Here is a 15,487-nt window from a genome sequence, read left to right as displayed (position 1 = left end):
AAAAATAAATTGTTCACTGCAGTGAAACATATTTTCCGTATTTTCACTGGTGTCTTGCCGGACTACATGTACTTTCTTTTAAATTCTGCCAGTACACAACATTTAAGGACAAGTATTTTAAATTTTAATGTCAAAAAAGAGAAAAATGTATATATTAAACAGAAATTCAAGTTTTTTCTATAAATACATGATTTATTTTCATCTTCTGGCATGAAAATTACCATATTTCACTCGTGGCTACCGCCACTCATGAAATATTCATTTTTATACCACTCAATGAAAATAAATCATGTATTTATAGAAAAAAACACTTAAATATCCTTTATAAACTCGGGAAGCATCTTGTTATTCCACAATGAATGTAGTATCGCTGTTGAGTCGGACAACGTTTTTTAACGAGAACGAGACGTGACGACGTTGTTTAATTGACGTCATAGCTAGGACGTCGTCAAGACGATGAACATACAAGTTTGCTGAGACTGTGAAAAAAACGTAAGTTAAAACAAAAAAGATATGCTTCGGCCATTGCTCGAACAAAATGAATATTGAACCGGAATTAAAGAAGAGAAAAATGGATCACCATGTTAGTGGCGACGACAATACTCAAGAATCAGCGCAAGTTAGCGGCGTGTTAGCTTCTAAAACTCTTCTTCGAGCGCCAACAGCTTCCCCTAGCGGCGACTTCCAGAATACGAGCGTTCATCAATATGTAGCACTTGTTGCGGGGGAAGGAAGCGACACGGATGTTACCCCGCCACAAAGCTACGATATTTATAAAAGTTCTTGCGACTTTGGAGACGCCTGGTCCCACAGGTATCCGGTTCCTCTCAGCAAGTACCCACAGCGTCCAATCCGCACCGGGAATTTGTACTACGACGGTATCATAGTTGACCTCGAACTCCTTGGCTACAAACCATTGCAAGTCGTGGCTAAAGCTCGATCTGGCACCGTGATTATGGCACAGAATTTACACAAACTGCAACATTTCCAGGAGTGCGAGACGGTGCCTGTAGCGTTGAAGCTGAACAGCGGCAAACCTCGCCGGAACAGGTCTCCGTCCAAGACGGACATGTTGGATGAAATGACAATTCACCGCCAACTCAATCATCCCAACATTGTTGCCTGGATCAGTAACATCAGCTATCACGGAAGAGTCGGGACAGTGATGGAGTTCTGCGAAAACGGAAACTTAGAACAGCTCCTAAAACTTCAGGTATTTACCAGAAAATATCAAAATTATTTTTAATACATTAATATTCACTTCAAAGGCATACGACAATTACGTTTCTATTTAGGACAAGATGTTGTGGCAAAATTTTTAAAAGGATTTAAATCTTAAACCGACTCGTATTAACAAAAAATAATTATATGTTAAAACTAACTTTATAGACCAGTATTTTCCTTTTACTTGAATTTATTTCCATTTTTCTATCTGGAGGCGGGTGACTTTAATGCTTACAAATTTATACAATGTACAAAATGCATTACTTTTGAGACATTCTAGTATTGTTATACGTTTAGACAGTATTTTATGCTAGAAATGGACCATATTCTAGTCTTTAAACAGTTCTTTCCGCGTACCTTTGGGAATGTCCCCCCTTTAGAGAAAAAAAATGTATTTTAACTTAGTTTTTAGCACAATTTAGTACCTATATATATGGATAAAATGGCATACTTTTACTTATTTTTTCATCATAAATTTATGTAATGATCAATAAATTGTTTATTTTCTTCAAATACTATAGCAGTAAGGGTACAATTTTATCTCCAGTTCCCTCCATGCACACAATTAACGGACCCGTTACTATTCCCGCAATACTTTAAAAACAATGGCATATTGTTACTGGACTCACATTTTAGGAAATTTTTTGTCAATTATTATTGTATAAGCATAAGTAAAATCCATACATTTCCATTGTATTTCATGTATTGTTCAATATAAATATGTTACATGCTTTATGCAATAAATAGATTGAATTGAATTGAATTTGATTACCATACAGAAATAATCAAATATGAAATGAATGCATAATTGCAGGAAGCGAGATTCTTGCCGGAGACAGTTGCTCAACGTTATTTCAAGCAGATTCATTCAGCCGTAGACTATATTCACAGTCAAGGGTATGCCCACCGTGATATATGTCCCCAGAATGTGCTCATCTCTCAGAACAACGTAACCAAGCTCTGTGACTTTGGTCACGCTGTTAAATTCTCGCCTTCCGATCCACTCTGCGAGGATGACTGCGGGTCACTCGGTAAGTTTAAATCTTTGCTCTTCCAAGAGCAGACTTAACTGCAACATTTAAATTCATGTCGTTTTGGGCGTTCTTTAGGGATTCCATTTTTTTAACTATGTTTCTCTTAGCATCTCTTGCAAACAGTGTCTGTAAATTCTTATCACACCATAATAAAACTTATTTTTTTTTGAAATTCGTTTTTTATTATTGTGAAGTTGATACAGCGCACATTGATTAAATGGGAGCAACTGAATTAAAGTGCGCTGAAATTCATTACAATCAATATTTTGTAATGCTTATTTGTCGTGCCATAGTTCTAGTTTCCAATTCAAAATGCACGTTTTTGTCATGACATGAAGCGTTCATTTTTAAGGTATATTATTTCTTTAAACACTATTTTAAAGGTTATCAAGCACCACAAATCTTGGAAAAATCAGCGTTTAACCCTAAGCAGGCGGATATTTGGTCTCTTGGCGCCCTGCTCTATTCCGTCTGCACAGGTCATACCCCTCTGGGAACAATTCGTGGTGACATCATCGAAAACGCATCCAAGGAGATTCGCTTTCCAGACGCTAAACTTATTGCACTTACCAAGGAGTTAAAAGGTCTAACAAAGGGCATGCTTGCGTACAAACCAGAGACAAGGTTGGTTGGTTTCTTAGAATTACAAATTTACTCGTTATACTTTCATACATATCCATGTACATACGTATACACACTGCCAATGTTTAGCAAATAAATACTAGGATAAGACCTATATAAGCATCAGCTTTCGGTTCTGATCTTTCTTCATGCATTTCATGTGTTCTAAAGTTTTATTTGTAAATGCGTATACTTGCTTGAAATAAACTATGTTTAAACAAAAAAGGTTGGTGGACATTATCAAATGTACATTATTATCATGACTGTTTTGTTAAAGATATATATTTCTTTGCTTAGAAAGAATATATTTTTCTTTACTTCACTTTGATCAATTATATGTTTTATATATACATACACATGTACACATGTTTTTTAATAATATATGTCACAGTTACTATCAGTTTTCATTAAGTAATTAAGGATTTAGATCACTATTTACGTCACAGATTGAAAACTTTTAAATCATGATTTAACATTTCTCGGAAAAGTAATAATACTACTCACGCCACAATATCACAATCCTAGTCAATGATCTATCCATTTATTTCGCGTTGCATTTTCTTATTTTTCACTAGTATGATCTTTTATTTTATACTTTTTTCATTTATTACGAGGAAATATTTAGTTTTAACATGATCCTCAAAATACATCTCAAGTTACCCACGCATAATTTGGCCTTGACGTTTTGTTCACAGAATATGACCATGGAATATGACCTAAGGTAACTCTTAACCGTTCTGTCCATAATTTGGCTGAATTACCTTTCCTGACGTTATGTTCATGGTATATGACACACTACTCCTAAATTGACACATGTGTCGTTCTATTCACATAATTCGGCTCAATTCATCTCCCTTGACGTCTTGTTCACAGAATATGACATAAACTACATATCCTGATCTACTGTGAAGAGAATATGACCTAAGGTAACTCCTCGACGGTCTATTTACAGAATATGGTCCGACTTACCTTTCTAGGTGTTCTGTTCACAGAATGTTACCTAAGTAATCTCTACTGCATTCTTCTCCCAGAATATGACCTAAAAGAACATAGAATATGACCTAAGTTATCTCCACTGATATTATGTTCATTGTATATAAGTTACCTCTCCCTTGGGTCCGTTCACAGAATATTACCAAAATGACATATTCTTAATTTATGTTCATTGAATATGGCCTATGTTAACCATGCATGTTTATTGAATATGACCTAAGTTAACTCCCCTGACATTATGTTTACAGTATATGACCTGAGTTAATACCTCTCACGAGGTCCTGTTCACAAATATGACATAAATTACTTTCTTTGTGTTCTGCTTACAGAATATGACCTAAGATAACACAGAGTATGACCTAAGTTAACTCCCCTGACATTATGTCATTATGACAGAATGTGACCTAAATGACCTATTCCAACTTTATGTTCATTGAATATGACTTTAGTTAACTCCCTTTACATTATTGTTCACAATATATGACCTAATTTAACTCCCGAAGTTCTGTTCACATAATAGATATATATCCTAAATAACCTATTCTAACTTTATGATCACTGAATATGGCCTAAGTTAACTAACCTGACATTCTGTTTTACAGATCTTGACCTAACTTAAATTCCTTTATGTTCTTTTCACAGAATATGGCGTAAGTAAACTCTCTTGCTATTCTGTTCACAGAAGTTTGACATACTTACCTTCCCTGGTTTTCCTTGTTACTTATACTGCAATTATACAAACAAAAACATTTTAACAACGTAAATAGTTAAGGGTGTATTAGTATAGAGTGTATTACTTTTTAAAGTTACTAGTACATACTTAAAGGCTTATTATGCGGCCCAGAATTGCTTAAAGTTTTGATTTTTTCAAAAGCTTTTCATTTTGGTGTACTTTTACAGTTTCCAAAATGTTACATATAGCCAATTACCTGAACCATTTTTCTTCTGGTTCTTTTTGGCAATTAGTACAGTTATAGTGATTTTGGATTTTGTATGACAGACAAAATTCTATTTTCTTTACATTTTACTACTTTTATGAAAAATAATTTCACATTCAGCGCTACTTTATTCAGGTAACAATACCTAACATGCTCTAAAACCATATTATTTCAACGTTATAAAACGCATGCTTGCACTTTTGGAAAGAATGAGGCATAATGTGCCTTGTAATGTAATGTAATTGTAATGCAAGGTGTAAATGACTTTTAACATGGTTTGTTAAGTACTTATCTATTTTTAAAGTCATGTTTTTTGAACAGCAACCATTTTTTTTGTGCATTATCATTTGTATTTTGATTACCGATATCTACACTATTCAATGTGTTTTGATTTTACATCTTATTATTTGGTCTTTCGGGATAATTTAAACATTTAGATGATATGATTGTGGTGCGCTTTATTGTGTGTATGACTTTGCTCCTTTATGTGTCGTTTAATGATAAATGTTTTCAATAACTAAAGTATCAGTTTATCGGAGATTTTAAGTTTATCGCTGATTTTGATTTTAATTTATCGGAAATATCAAGCTTGTCGGTGATCTAAACTTTTAGATATCGGTGTTTATTAAATTTATCGGTGGTTTTGATTTAACTCTATCGGATATTTCTAATTAATCGGCGATTTTTAAATTAATCGATGATTTAAAATTTTACGATCATTCTAAATTTATCGGTTATTTAAAGTTAATCGGCATGATTCCTATTTGTTTCAGGTTCACTATGAACAGGATAACCCATTCTGCCTGGATCAACATGACCTACTCACATGTACAGATTGGCGGGTTTTATCGCGTGCGCCAACCACAGAAGACCAACGAGGGCTCCCTTGAACGTCAAGTTAAAAACAAGCTCAAAATCTAAACATTCTATTTCCATATGAAGTCAGGCCATTGCATATCTTATAATTGTTTTAGCTTACATTTCTTTTACATTTTTTTCAAACGTATTTAAAATAAAATGTGTTTTTTTTTTACTTGCAGCAACTACTCCATATATGTCAGTGTATTTTATTGAATTAAACAGAATTTTGTAATCTTGATCATTTTTCTTTACTTTTAATACAATGACGTCGTGTTATACATGTATATTACACCGCTACATACAGTATTAAAATCAATCAATTTATTTATTGACTTTTGTAAAGGGAGGTAATCCTAAACAGGTCCATGTCGTCAATAAACCGTAAAACAAAATGGCGGATAATAAAAGGTAACAGCTTTCGTGAAATAAGCTAAGATTTATTTATCATTGTTGTGACTCAAGGTAAGATATGCAAATTTGGTTTATAATTCAATGAAAACTTGGATTTTGATTTTCCGGAAGTTAATAAAATGTACGAGTTTTAAGGTGCATTAACAATGCATTTACCTGTATACAGGTGTTTAAGTGTTATCGACCATGCAGGTGTGTGGGTTAAGTTAATATCTATACCATATACAGCAGTGATGTAAAAATGTAGCGTACATATTAACATCGTGAAGGTCGGGATTTTTTTCCACCACAATTTCTATTTTTCCTTTCGAATGTTTAATTGTTGTTTGTTTGTTTTTTTTGTTGTTGTTTTTTTCAATCACTGACAGTGACTTGGCGTTATTTTTTGTGTATGTAGCGATTGTCTCTGATAACGAGTTTCATAAATGAGTCACAATTTGCATTAAGTTGTAAGTGAAAATGTGTGCTATCGGTTGTAAAAGAAGCACGAAATGTCATTAAAATTTATATAAACTAATCACGCGACTGAAGACTGTATGATTTTGTAGAAAACACCATAGGAGCTCTGGAACAGGACCGCATATTGCGGCGCATAAATCCGAATCCGTACCGGCTTTACATATTGTTTGTCCGACCCTTGAATATCTTTTCATATTATGCGAGCGGGTGGTCTTTAATTATCTAATCTCAATTAAATATAATCTGCTAATTTAAAAATCAGTCAAATTTACGGTATATTGAAAAAAAGTACAGTTTTAAAAGAGACAGATTGGGTTCAATTGATAATATATTTTTTGAGTCCATACACTCGGATAGTACTAAAAGATATTTAAATGTAGCAGAAACGTTTTTAAAAACCGTTACAAGATCGAAAATATACGCCGCAATCTGCGGTCCCGTTCTCGAGTTCCTATGGAAAACACCTTAAATGTATATACTATGGAATACCTAGAGGGTCATTAGAGTTTGTACGTATTCGCTTATAAAATATGCATTCATAAATGTGTATTGGACTGAAAAGTTAATGCGATTACCTAGTGTAAATAACTAAATGCGAAATATACATTTGTAATCTTTAAGATCTTGCCAATAAAGAAATCTTCAATGAAAATTCTAAAACGTATAAAACAATTTTGTCAGGATGGAACTCCAACGCTAAAACTGAATGACTGCAAAGTAGTAAACTGATTATAGGGACCTGGACGGAGACCTTAATCTAGATATATATCATGTTATTATGGGGAAGTTATGCCTAGATGTCGATATGTTATTATTGGGACATGAAAGTTGTTATTAGATATCAGAAACTGCGAGAGCAGTTTGTTTCGTGGGTATAAATTATATATCAGAAACTGCGAGGGTTATGTTATAATGGGATATAGTGGGGAACCTAGGTATCAGAAACTGCGAGAGTTATGTTATTATAGGGACATAGTGGGGAACAATATATCAGAAACTGCGACGGTTATGATAAATGGGATATAGCGGGGAGCTAAAAATCAGAAACTGTGAGCGCTACGCTATTATGGGGACATAGTGGGGAACAATATATCAGAATTTATGAGGGTTATGTTTTATGGGACATGGTGGGGAGCTATATAGCAGGAACTGCGATGGTTATGTTATTATTGGGATATAGTGGGGAGCAATATATCAGAAACTACGAGGGTTATGTTTTATGGGACGTGTTGGGGAGCTATATATCAGAAACTACGAGAGTTATGTTATTATAGGGACAATTTTGGGAACAATATAGCAGTCACCGCGATGGTCATGTTATTATTGGGACAAAGTGCGGAGCTAGATATTGAAAACTGCCAGAAAGGTTATAATATTACGGGAACTTGGCGGGGAGAGGGATATCAAAAACTACGAGAGTTGAGTTATTATGGGAACATTGTGAGGAGCTAGATATCAGAAACTAAAACGTTTATGCTATAATAGGGACAAGACATGGAGAGGGATATCAGAAACTGTGAGGGTTATGTTTTTATAGGGACAAGACAGGGAGAGGGATATCAGAAACTGTGAGGGTTATGTTTTTATAGGGACAAGACAGGGAGAGGGATATCAGAAACTGAGGGTTATGTTTTTATGGGGACATTGCAGGGAAAGGGATATCTGAAACTACGAGGGTTATTTTTTATGTGGACAAGACAGGGAGAGGGATATCAGAAACTGTGAGGGTTATTTTTTATGTGGACAAGACAGGGAGAGGGATATCAGAAATTGAGGGTTATGTTTTTATGGGGACATGTCAGGGTGAGGGATATCAGAAGCTGAGGGTTATGTTTTTATGGGGACATTGCAGGGAGAGGGATATCAGAATCTACGAGGGTTATGTTTTTATGGGGACAAGACAGGGAGAGGGATATCCGAAACTGTGAGGGTTATGTTTTTATAGGGACAAGACAGGTTGAGGGATATCAGAAACTGAGGGTTATGTTTTTATAGGGACATGGCAGGGAGAGGGATATCAGAAACTACGAGGGTTATGTTTTTATGGGGACATGGCAGGGAGAGGGAATCAGAAACTACGAGGGTTATATGACTATGATTTTGATGTCGAGAAAAAAATTAGACTGCTGTTTTATATTGGGACAGGACAAGGAATTAATATGTCGAGAGAATGCGGGAATGATGTTACATTAGGAGCAGAGTCGGGCTTTTGATGAGAGAATGGCGAGTGTAGCGTAAATTTGAAAGCAGGGCCGGGGAAAAATTGCGGAAGTATTGTTATTAAGGAAACCGGGTCGGTAATTTTAATGTTCCGATAAGCTGTTTATATTTTTCATGGAAACATGACTAAAATTTAGGTGTTCGGTAAAAGTGTTTAAGTATGACAGAGCAAAGTTTTGGGTGTCGGAATGCCGCATGTAACTGATTGAGGAGAAGGATGGGAATTTAAATTTCAAAATAAGACAAATACGAGTCTGCTAGTTATACATGTATAGTGAATGGTCAGAGGTGCTGCATAATGTATCATGTACAAAATGTATTTACTAGATTATTTGCTATATGAATGTGCCGATAATGGTACAATGAAGATGATATTATATACCGTACACCACAGAAAATGCTTGTCGCCAAGTTTTTCCCCGGTTTGGTCATTAAATATTTAAAACATACACACAAGACTGTTTTACCATTTTCCCCAATTTATTATGCATTGATCAAGTAGAATATCACTTCCAGTCATTGTATTGATCGGCTATTGTTATCTGTATAGAAGTGATATACACTGTACTACCTGAGTCACAACCTGAAGTCAGTACAGAATCCGATATTGAATATGATGACTGTTGTTGTAGCAACGAGACTAATAAGGCAAATATAAGATATCTTTTTACAAACGTCATCGGCTTTAGTCAATTACAGTTAAAGCAACACACCTTCACACACCGTAGAATATGTTTAGGAGAGAGGGTGACGGAAAAACAGTTGAAATCGGTGACAACAGTCGTTCTGTAATATGATACTTAAAATTGGACGAGATAAAATGGCATTGTTTTAGAATTATAATCTTACACACTTTTTGGTATATATGGTATAGAATATATAGTGAAAGTCTAAAAGGATACTGCTAACAAATGATTCAATAGAAAATTCAACTTTATTAAGCATAAAACCTGCATATAAGCCTCTAATTAATGAATATATATTTATACCGGTGTTTTAGAACACTCTTTTTGGACCAAAATGGGACACCCAGATCATTTTCACCGTATCACCAGGGGGCGAAATATGGCCCCATCTACAATCTAAAATAGCCTCTTTTTCCCAATTCAAAGAAACAAACAAATTCAACTGCAGTTCAAAAAATTAAGCTGTTTCGATTTTTGAGGAAAAAATAGAAATGTTTTGACTTTCTTAAAAGAAAGTGGCATCATACCAAGTAAAAAAACAACTTAAAAGTAATATACTAGGTTGATTGTCAACTTTTCAAATTTCCCAAAATGCCGATTTTCCCTCCAATAGTTGTCCGGGACCTTTTTCCTACAATAGCTGAAAAAGACCCCAGTAGCATTCCCAACGTCAAAATATATTCTCCCCCCGGTAATATTTTCAGAAATTCTCCATCATAAAGAAAGAAAAAAGTAACTAAAACTTTTGTATAATTTTGTGGTTATGTTGGTTTTTCTTGACTTATTTATATCAAAGGTGAAGCTGATTCTATTTGATTAAATATTATATGATTTATAAAATCGCTATATTATATTAACAGTGTCACATATATACTTGGATCTCGCATATATGTTCACAAGAAACTCACAACCCGAGTCGGTACCTAAATGATATTAACACCATCGTGATAACAGGATAAATATAATGTTAGTGAAACAGATTAAAATAAAACAAACATTAACGTGTAATATTGTAAAGGAAAAGTGTACTAAATCACTTAGTATAAGTATTTCATGTAGGTGTAGACATTATCCAAGATAGTGTACGGTGTATTTATTGACATTCTAACCTCTGCCAGGGTTAATATCTTACATGAACTTGTCCATTTTGTAATCTTGCCAACTATTCATCTTTTTTTATTTTAGCGAAAGTTTTTAAAATATGTACTGACTCAATAAGCGAACAGTGCATAGACCTACCATGGTCACACGGCACGGATGTGCTGGCTGATCTTGGTCTGCACTGGTCGCATTGGTAGTGCCTGTTGCCTCCAGTAGGCTAAAAATTTTGGCAATGTAAATCCGATCTACACGATCTATATGCCTTATATAAACATACACGGTCAGTATTTATATGACCAGGTAATGTACAGTGTATAAAGGGCATACATGACAAGTCACTTTTTGATTAATTAGTCCGATGTTGAATGGCAATCTGTCATTGAGATCAGTAGTTACGATATGTAGTCGGGCGACAGGTTGCTGAAATTTTGTTTTCATCACCATCATCACAACTACCACCATCATGATATGATGATCATCATCATTACCGTCAACATCATCAGCATCATAATCATCATCATCATCAACAACAACAACATTACCATCACCATCATCAACATGATTTACCACTATCATTATCATTATTACCATCATCAGCATGATCGTCATTACCACCAGCATTATCACCACCACCATCATGATAATAATAAAAACCAATATTATAATTGTTGTCATCACCATCATCACGATAATCATAATCACCCCTTCTATCATCATCATCATAACCACCAACATCATCTTTACCACCACCATCACCATCATGATAATAATTACAACCACCATCATGATTATTGTCACCACAACCATCACGGTAATCATAATCACCAGCATCATGATTATCACTACCATCATGATCATCATTATCACTATTTAACTACCATCATCATTTTCACCATAACCACCACCATCATTATCACCATTACCACCATCATCATTATCACCATTACCACCATCATCATTATCACCATTACCACCACCATCATTATCACCATTACTACCATCACCATTATCATCATAGTCACCAACGCCATCATTATCACCATTACCACCATCATCATTATCACCATTACTACCACCCCCATCATTATCATCGTCACCAACATTATCATTATCACCATTACTACCATCATCATGATCATCATTATCATCATAATTAACATCACCATCATTATTATCATGGATATTAGCATCATCATCATCGTCACTTCATTATTATTATCATCACATAGGCCACCACCACCATTATGAATTTATGATCATCCACATTATCGCTAACACCTACTACAACATTAACATTGGTATCTGCATGGTCATTAACAATTGACAGATGTAAAAATATATAAATAAAAGAATCCAAGAAAAATATAGATTAACTGTTTAATTGATTTGACAATATTTGTTTAATGTAATTGACGATATTGTCACTATTATAGGAGTCAACATTTACATTAAATATGTCACACACTTAACTTGACATATAAGAAATGGCAGCAGTTTCGAATTTCTTTTACTATGGTTTTTTTATTAAATGATTTTATTTTCAATTTCAGTTTTACAATTTGACACTCGGTGATGGCGATCAATAAATAAAACTGGTTAGAAGTGAACTGAAGACATTACTTCGTCGCTACCTTCATACTTGTGAGGAATATCCTTTCTTGGGGTAATTAAGGAACGAAATGCATGTGTTGACTGGTGGCATAATGGAGTTATTAGTGTTTACGTTGTTATTGTTGACGTCACACACTGTAGCAGACGATAGTGATAACTTTATCGTTTGTGACGCAGGTTGTCAATGTGACAAAGCAGATTTAGGAATTGTTCAATGTACAAACTTGTCAAGCATCCCTAACTTTACAAACAAGCAGTCAGTACATACGCTTACAGTAAAACAACATTCCATCTCTGCATTGAAGGAGGGAGATTTCGAAAACTTTACTAAATTAGAACAATTGTATATAACTGATGGACAGCTGAGTACAGTTGCTCCTGGGACGTTCGACGCTGTTAGAGAAACAATTAAAGTTGTAAATATAAGGAGTAACGTTGTGAATGAGATTGAAGCGGGCGTGTTTGCTAATCTGCCAAACATGGATAAGATTGTTCTTAATTCAAACCACCTGACTACATTAAAAGCGAATAGTTTCGTCAACATGTCGAAACTAACGACTCTTAATATATTACACAATAGGGTAAATTCAATTGAAAAGGGGGCATTCAAAGGGGTATCTTCGTTGGAGACCTTGAATTTGTTTAGTAATCATTTAGAAGAAATCCCACTGGAGCCTTTAACGCCATTGACATCACTGAAAATTCTATTTTTAACTGACAATGACATAAAATCAATATCTGAGGCAGCCAATGGATATCTACCTGTACTGGAAGACATATATTTGGATAGCAACCCAATTAGTGAAATCAAGGTCTTTCCTAACATTAGCGGCTCTCTTCAAAGAGTGGAACTGGATTTTACCCATATTTCGTCCGCTACAAAAGACACTTGGAAACATTTATCTAAAATTGTGCACCTGAACATGGCCGGTACAAGGTTCCGTACAGTTACCGCGGGCATGTTTGACGGTTTGCAAAATGTTCAACGTCTTCTGTTGAGAGATATGCCTCTGTTAACCTCTGTGGGTCCAGATGCTTTTCGCGGAATGCCAAATGTCATGTCAATAGACCTAGATAACTGTAAACAACTACGCACGATTGATGAAACGGCGTTCATGTCCACTCCAAAAGTGACGTCATTCTTTTTGAAAGGAAGTGGAGTAACGTACATTCCGAAAAACCTTTTTGATTGGTCGAAAATGGAGACAGTGAGTTTAAAACGAATTCCAATAAATTGTGACTGCAAAGTAGAATGGATGCTGAACAGTTCTATATTTGGAAACAATACGGTTGTTAAAACCAGTTTTGCCCAGTTGGTTTGTTCTACACCGAAAGTTCATTTTGGACGAAACGTCACTACGTTGCACTCGGTGAACCTGACCTGTAAATCCTTCAAGGACGACCATGCATCTAGATTTGCAACTGGCATTATAATTGCAGTTATCTGTTTTGTGTTTATGACGACAGTTTTTCTCGTGACCAAGTATAGAAAGAGGATAATGATATCGTGCCGACGATATTACCAGTACCGACGATACAAGAACGACCTTGTGTTCACTGTGGAACACGACACATCCATCGCGGAGCTGGAGGATACCGATATACCAGAGGGAAGACCATTAAAAGATATGAGGCTAGAAACTGTGCCTATTGAAACGTAGAAAGACAATTAGAGAAACTCTAGGTCAAAAAATTAATGACAATGGGCTGAATGGTGCAAAATCTGTGTAGCTTAAAGCAAGGTAACTTGAATACAATCAATTTTTAGGCAAGGAGGGTCACGTGACAAGGTTTTTTGTCTATGGAGTGGCACGTGATGTGTAAGCCGCATGTGATTGGTTAATCATCCTTGTATACTGCCCGTATCATATTCAGAAATCCCAGACCAGAGTGTTATACAATCATGTATGGGTCAAAAAAGTGAAATTGGCTTGATTACTATATGTGATTAAATTCACATTATCTTTCACTAACTGGTTTGTCTTTGTATAATATGCCGGTTTATACATTTATCTGCTCACCCGATGTACATGTATATTGCATTGAATGGATTGTGCGGTTACCACTGTGTGTTGTCACTTCTTTCTCAGGACCATCTGGGACTTCTAGTTATGTATTGTTTTTGATACCAGCATGTTATAAGGGCAAGGTGGTCTGTTTTTTACTTATTCAGACCTTTTACATTTTTACTTGGAAATAACCTGGATGATATGAAGAAAAGAAGATATGAAGATATAAACAATTTTAGTGTGACATTTTTAAAGATATTTTCTAAGATAGGCATTACATTGTGCTGTCAAATAGATTAATTTTAAACGTATGTCTATATTGTTAGCTCACCTGTCACAAAGTGACAGGGTGAGCTTTTGTGATCGCTTTTCGTCCGGCGTCCGTCCGTCCGTCCGTAAACTTTTGCTTTAAATGACATCTCCTCATAAACCACTGAGCCAATTTCATCCAAACTTCACAGGAATGTTCCTTTGGTGGTCACCTTTAAAAATTGTTCAAAGAATTTAATTCCATGCAGAACTCTGGTTGCCATGGCAACCAAAAGAAAAAACTTTAAATATCTTCTTTTAAAAAGCCATAAGAGCTAGAGCCTAGATATTTGGCATGAAACATCTTCTAGTGAGTGTCTACCAAGTTTGTTCAAATAAAAGCCCTGGGGGTCAAAATTGGCCCCGCCCCTGGGGGTCATTGATTTTCCCAATATGCATATAGTAAAAACTTAAAAAATCTTCTTTTAAAGAACCCAAAGAGCTAGAGCTAAGATATTTAGCATGAAACATGTTCTAATGGGTGTCTACCAAGTTTCTTCAAATAAAAGCCCTGGGGTCAAAATTGGCCCCGCCCCGGGGGGTCATTGATTTTCCCTATATGCATATAGTAAAAACTTAAAAAATCTTCTTTTAAAAAACATAAAGAGCTATGGCTAAGATATTGAGCATCAAACATGTTCTAATAAGTGTCTACCAAGTTTGTTCAAATAAAAGCCCTGGGGTCAAAATTGGCACTGCCCCAGGGGGTCATTGATTTTCCCTATATGCATATAGTAAAAACTTAAAAAATCTTCTTTTAAAGAACCAAAAGAGTTAGAGCTAAGATATTTAGCATGAAACATGTTCTAATAAGTGTCTACCAAGTTTGTTCAAATAAAAGCCCTGGGGTCAAAATTGGCCCCGCCCCGGGGGGTCATTGATTTTCCCTATATGCATATAGTAAAAACTTAAAAAATCTTCTTTTAAAGAACTCAAAGAGCTATGGCTAAGATATTTTGCATCAAACATGTTCTAATAGGTGTCTTCCAAGTTTGTTCAAATAAAAGCCC

At 35.2% G+C, this 15,487-nt stretch overlaps 3 protein-coding genes across 3 annotated transcripts; 2 read left to right on the top strand and 1 right to left on the bottom strand.

Annotated features, from left to right (window-relative positions):
• The first annotated feature begins 441 nt into the window (after positions 1-441).
• Positions 442-5,909, top strand: LOC132721284 (serine/threonine-protein kinase Nek7-like). The gene is made up of 4 exons (XM_060705564.1): positions 442-1,213; positions 2,039-2,255; positions 2,642-2,882; positions 5,584-5,909. Exons 1-4 carry the CDS (start codon positions 539-541, stop codon positions 5,729-5,731), a joined length of 1,281 nt encoding a protein of 426 aa, XP_060561547.1. The 5' UTR covers positions 442-538; the 3' UTR covers positions 5,732-5,909.
• A 114-nt stretch (positions 5,910-6,023) lies between these two features.
• Positions 6,024-14,486, top strand: LOC132721283 (leucine-rich repeat and immunoglobulin-like domain-containing nogo receptor-interacting protein 2). Its single transcript, XM_060705563.1, has 2 exons — positions 6,024-6,133; positions 12,099-14,486. The coding sequence occupies exon 2, from the start codon at positions 12,228-12,230 to the stop codon at positions 13,818-13,820; it is 1,593 nt and encodes a 530-aa protein (XP_060561546.1). The 5' UTR covers positions 6,024-6,133; positions 12,099-12,227; the 3' UTR covers positions 13,821-14,486.
• LOC132721276 (uncharacterized protein DDB_G0290685-like) lies at positions 11,102-12,185 on the bottom strand. Its single transcript, XM_060705555.1, has 3 exons — positions 12,169-12,185; positions 11,575-11,668; positions 11,102-11,422 (listed from the first exon to the last, which is right to left on the bottom strand). Exons 1-3 carry the CDS (start codon positions 12,183-12,185, stop codon positions 11,102-11,104), a joined length of 432 nt encoding a protein of 143 aa, XP_060561538.1.
• Positions 14,487-15,487: the final 1,001 nt, after the last annotated feature.

The sequence above is a fragment of the Ruditapes philippinarum genome, unplaced genomic scaffold (assembly GCF_026571515.1).
Source record: "Ruditapes philippinarum isolate M1 unplaced genomic scaffold, ASM2657151v2 ctg231_1_1_1_1, whole genome shotgun sequence".
NCBI lineage: Eukaryota > Metazoa > Mollusca > Bivalvia > Venerida > Veneridae > Ruditapes > Ruditapes philippinarum.
The sequence above is the reverse complement of the archived record's forward strand: the minus strand, read 5'-3'. Positions and strand labels throughout refer to the sequence as shown.

What these genes read in the sequence shown, in the direction of transcription:
- LOC132721276 (XM_060705555.1), bottom strand. An exon ending in GTAATGGTGATAATGATGGC is followed by an intron (nt 11,423 to 11,574) that starts GTTGGTGACTAT and finishes TGATGATGGTAG; the next exon opens with TTAAATAGTGATAATGATGA.
- LOC132721283 (XM_060705563.1), top strand. Translation starts at nt 12,228, where the DNA reads ATGCATGTGTTGACTGGTGGCATAATGGAGTTATTAGTGTTTACGTTG.
- LOC132721284 (XM_060705564.1), top strand. Translation starts at nt 539, where the DNA reads ATGAATATTGAACCGGAATTAAAGAAGAGAAAAATGGATCACCATGTT. An exon ending in AACAGCTCCTAAAACTTCAG is followed by an intron (nt 1,214 to 2,038) that starts GTATTTACCAGA and finishes GCATAATTGCAG; the next exon opens with GAAGCGAGATTCTTGCCGGA. An exon ending in GGATGACTGCGGGTCACTCG is followed by an intron (nt 2,256 to 2,641) that starts GTAAGTTTAAAT and finishes ACTATTTTAAAG; the next exon opens with GTTATCAAGCACCACAAATC.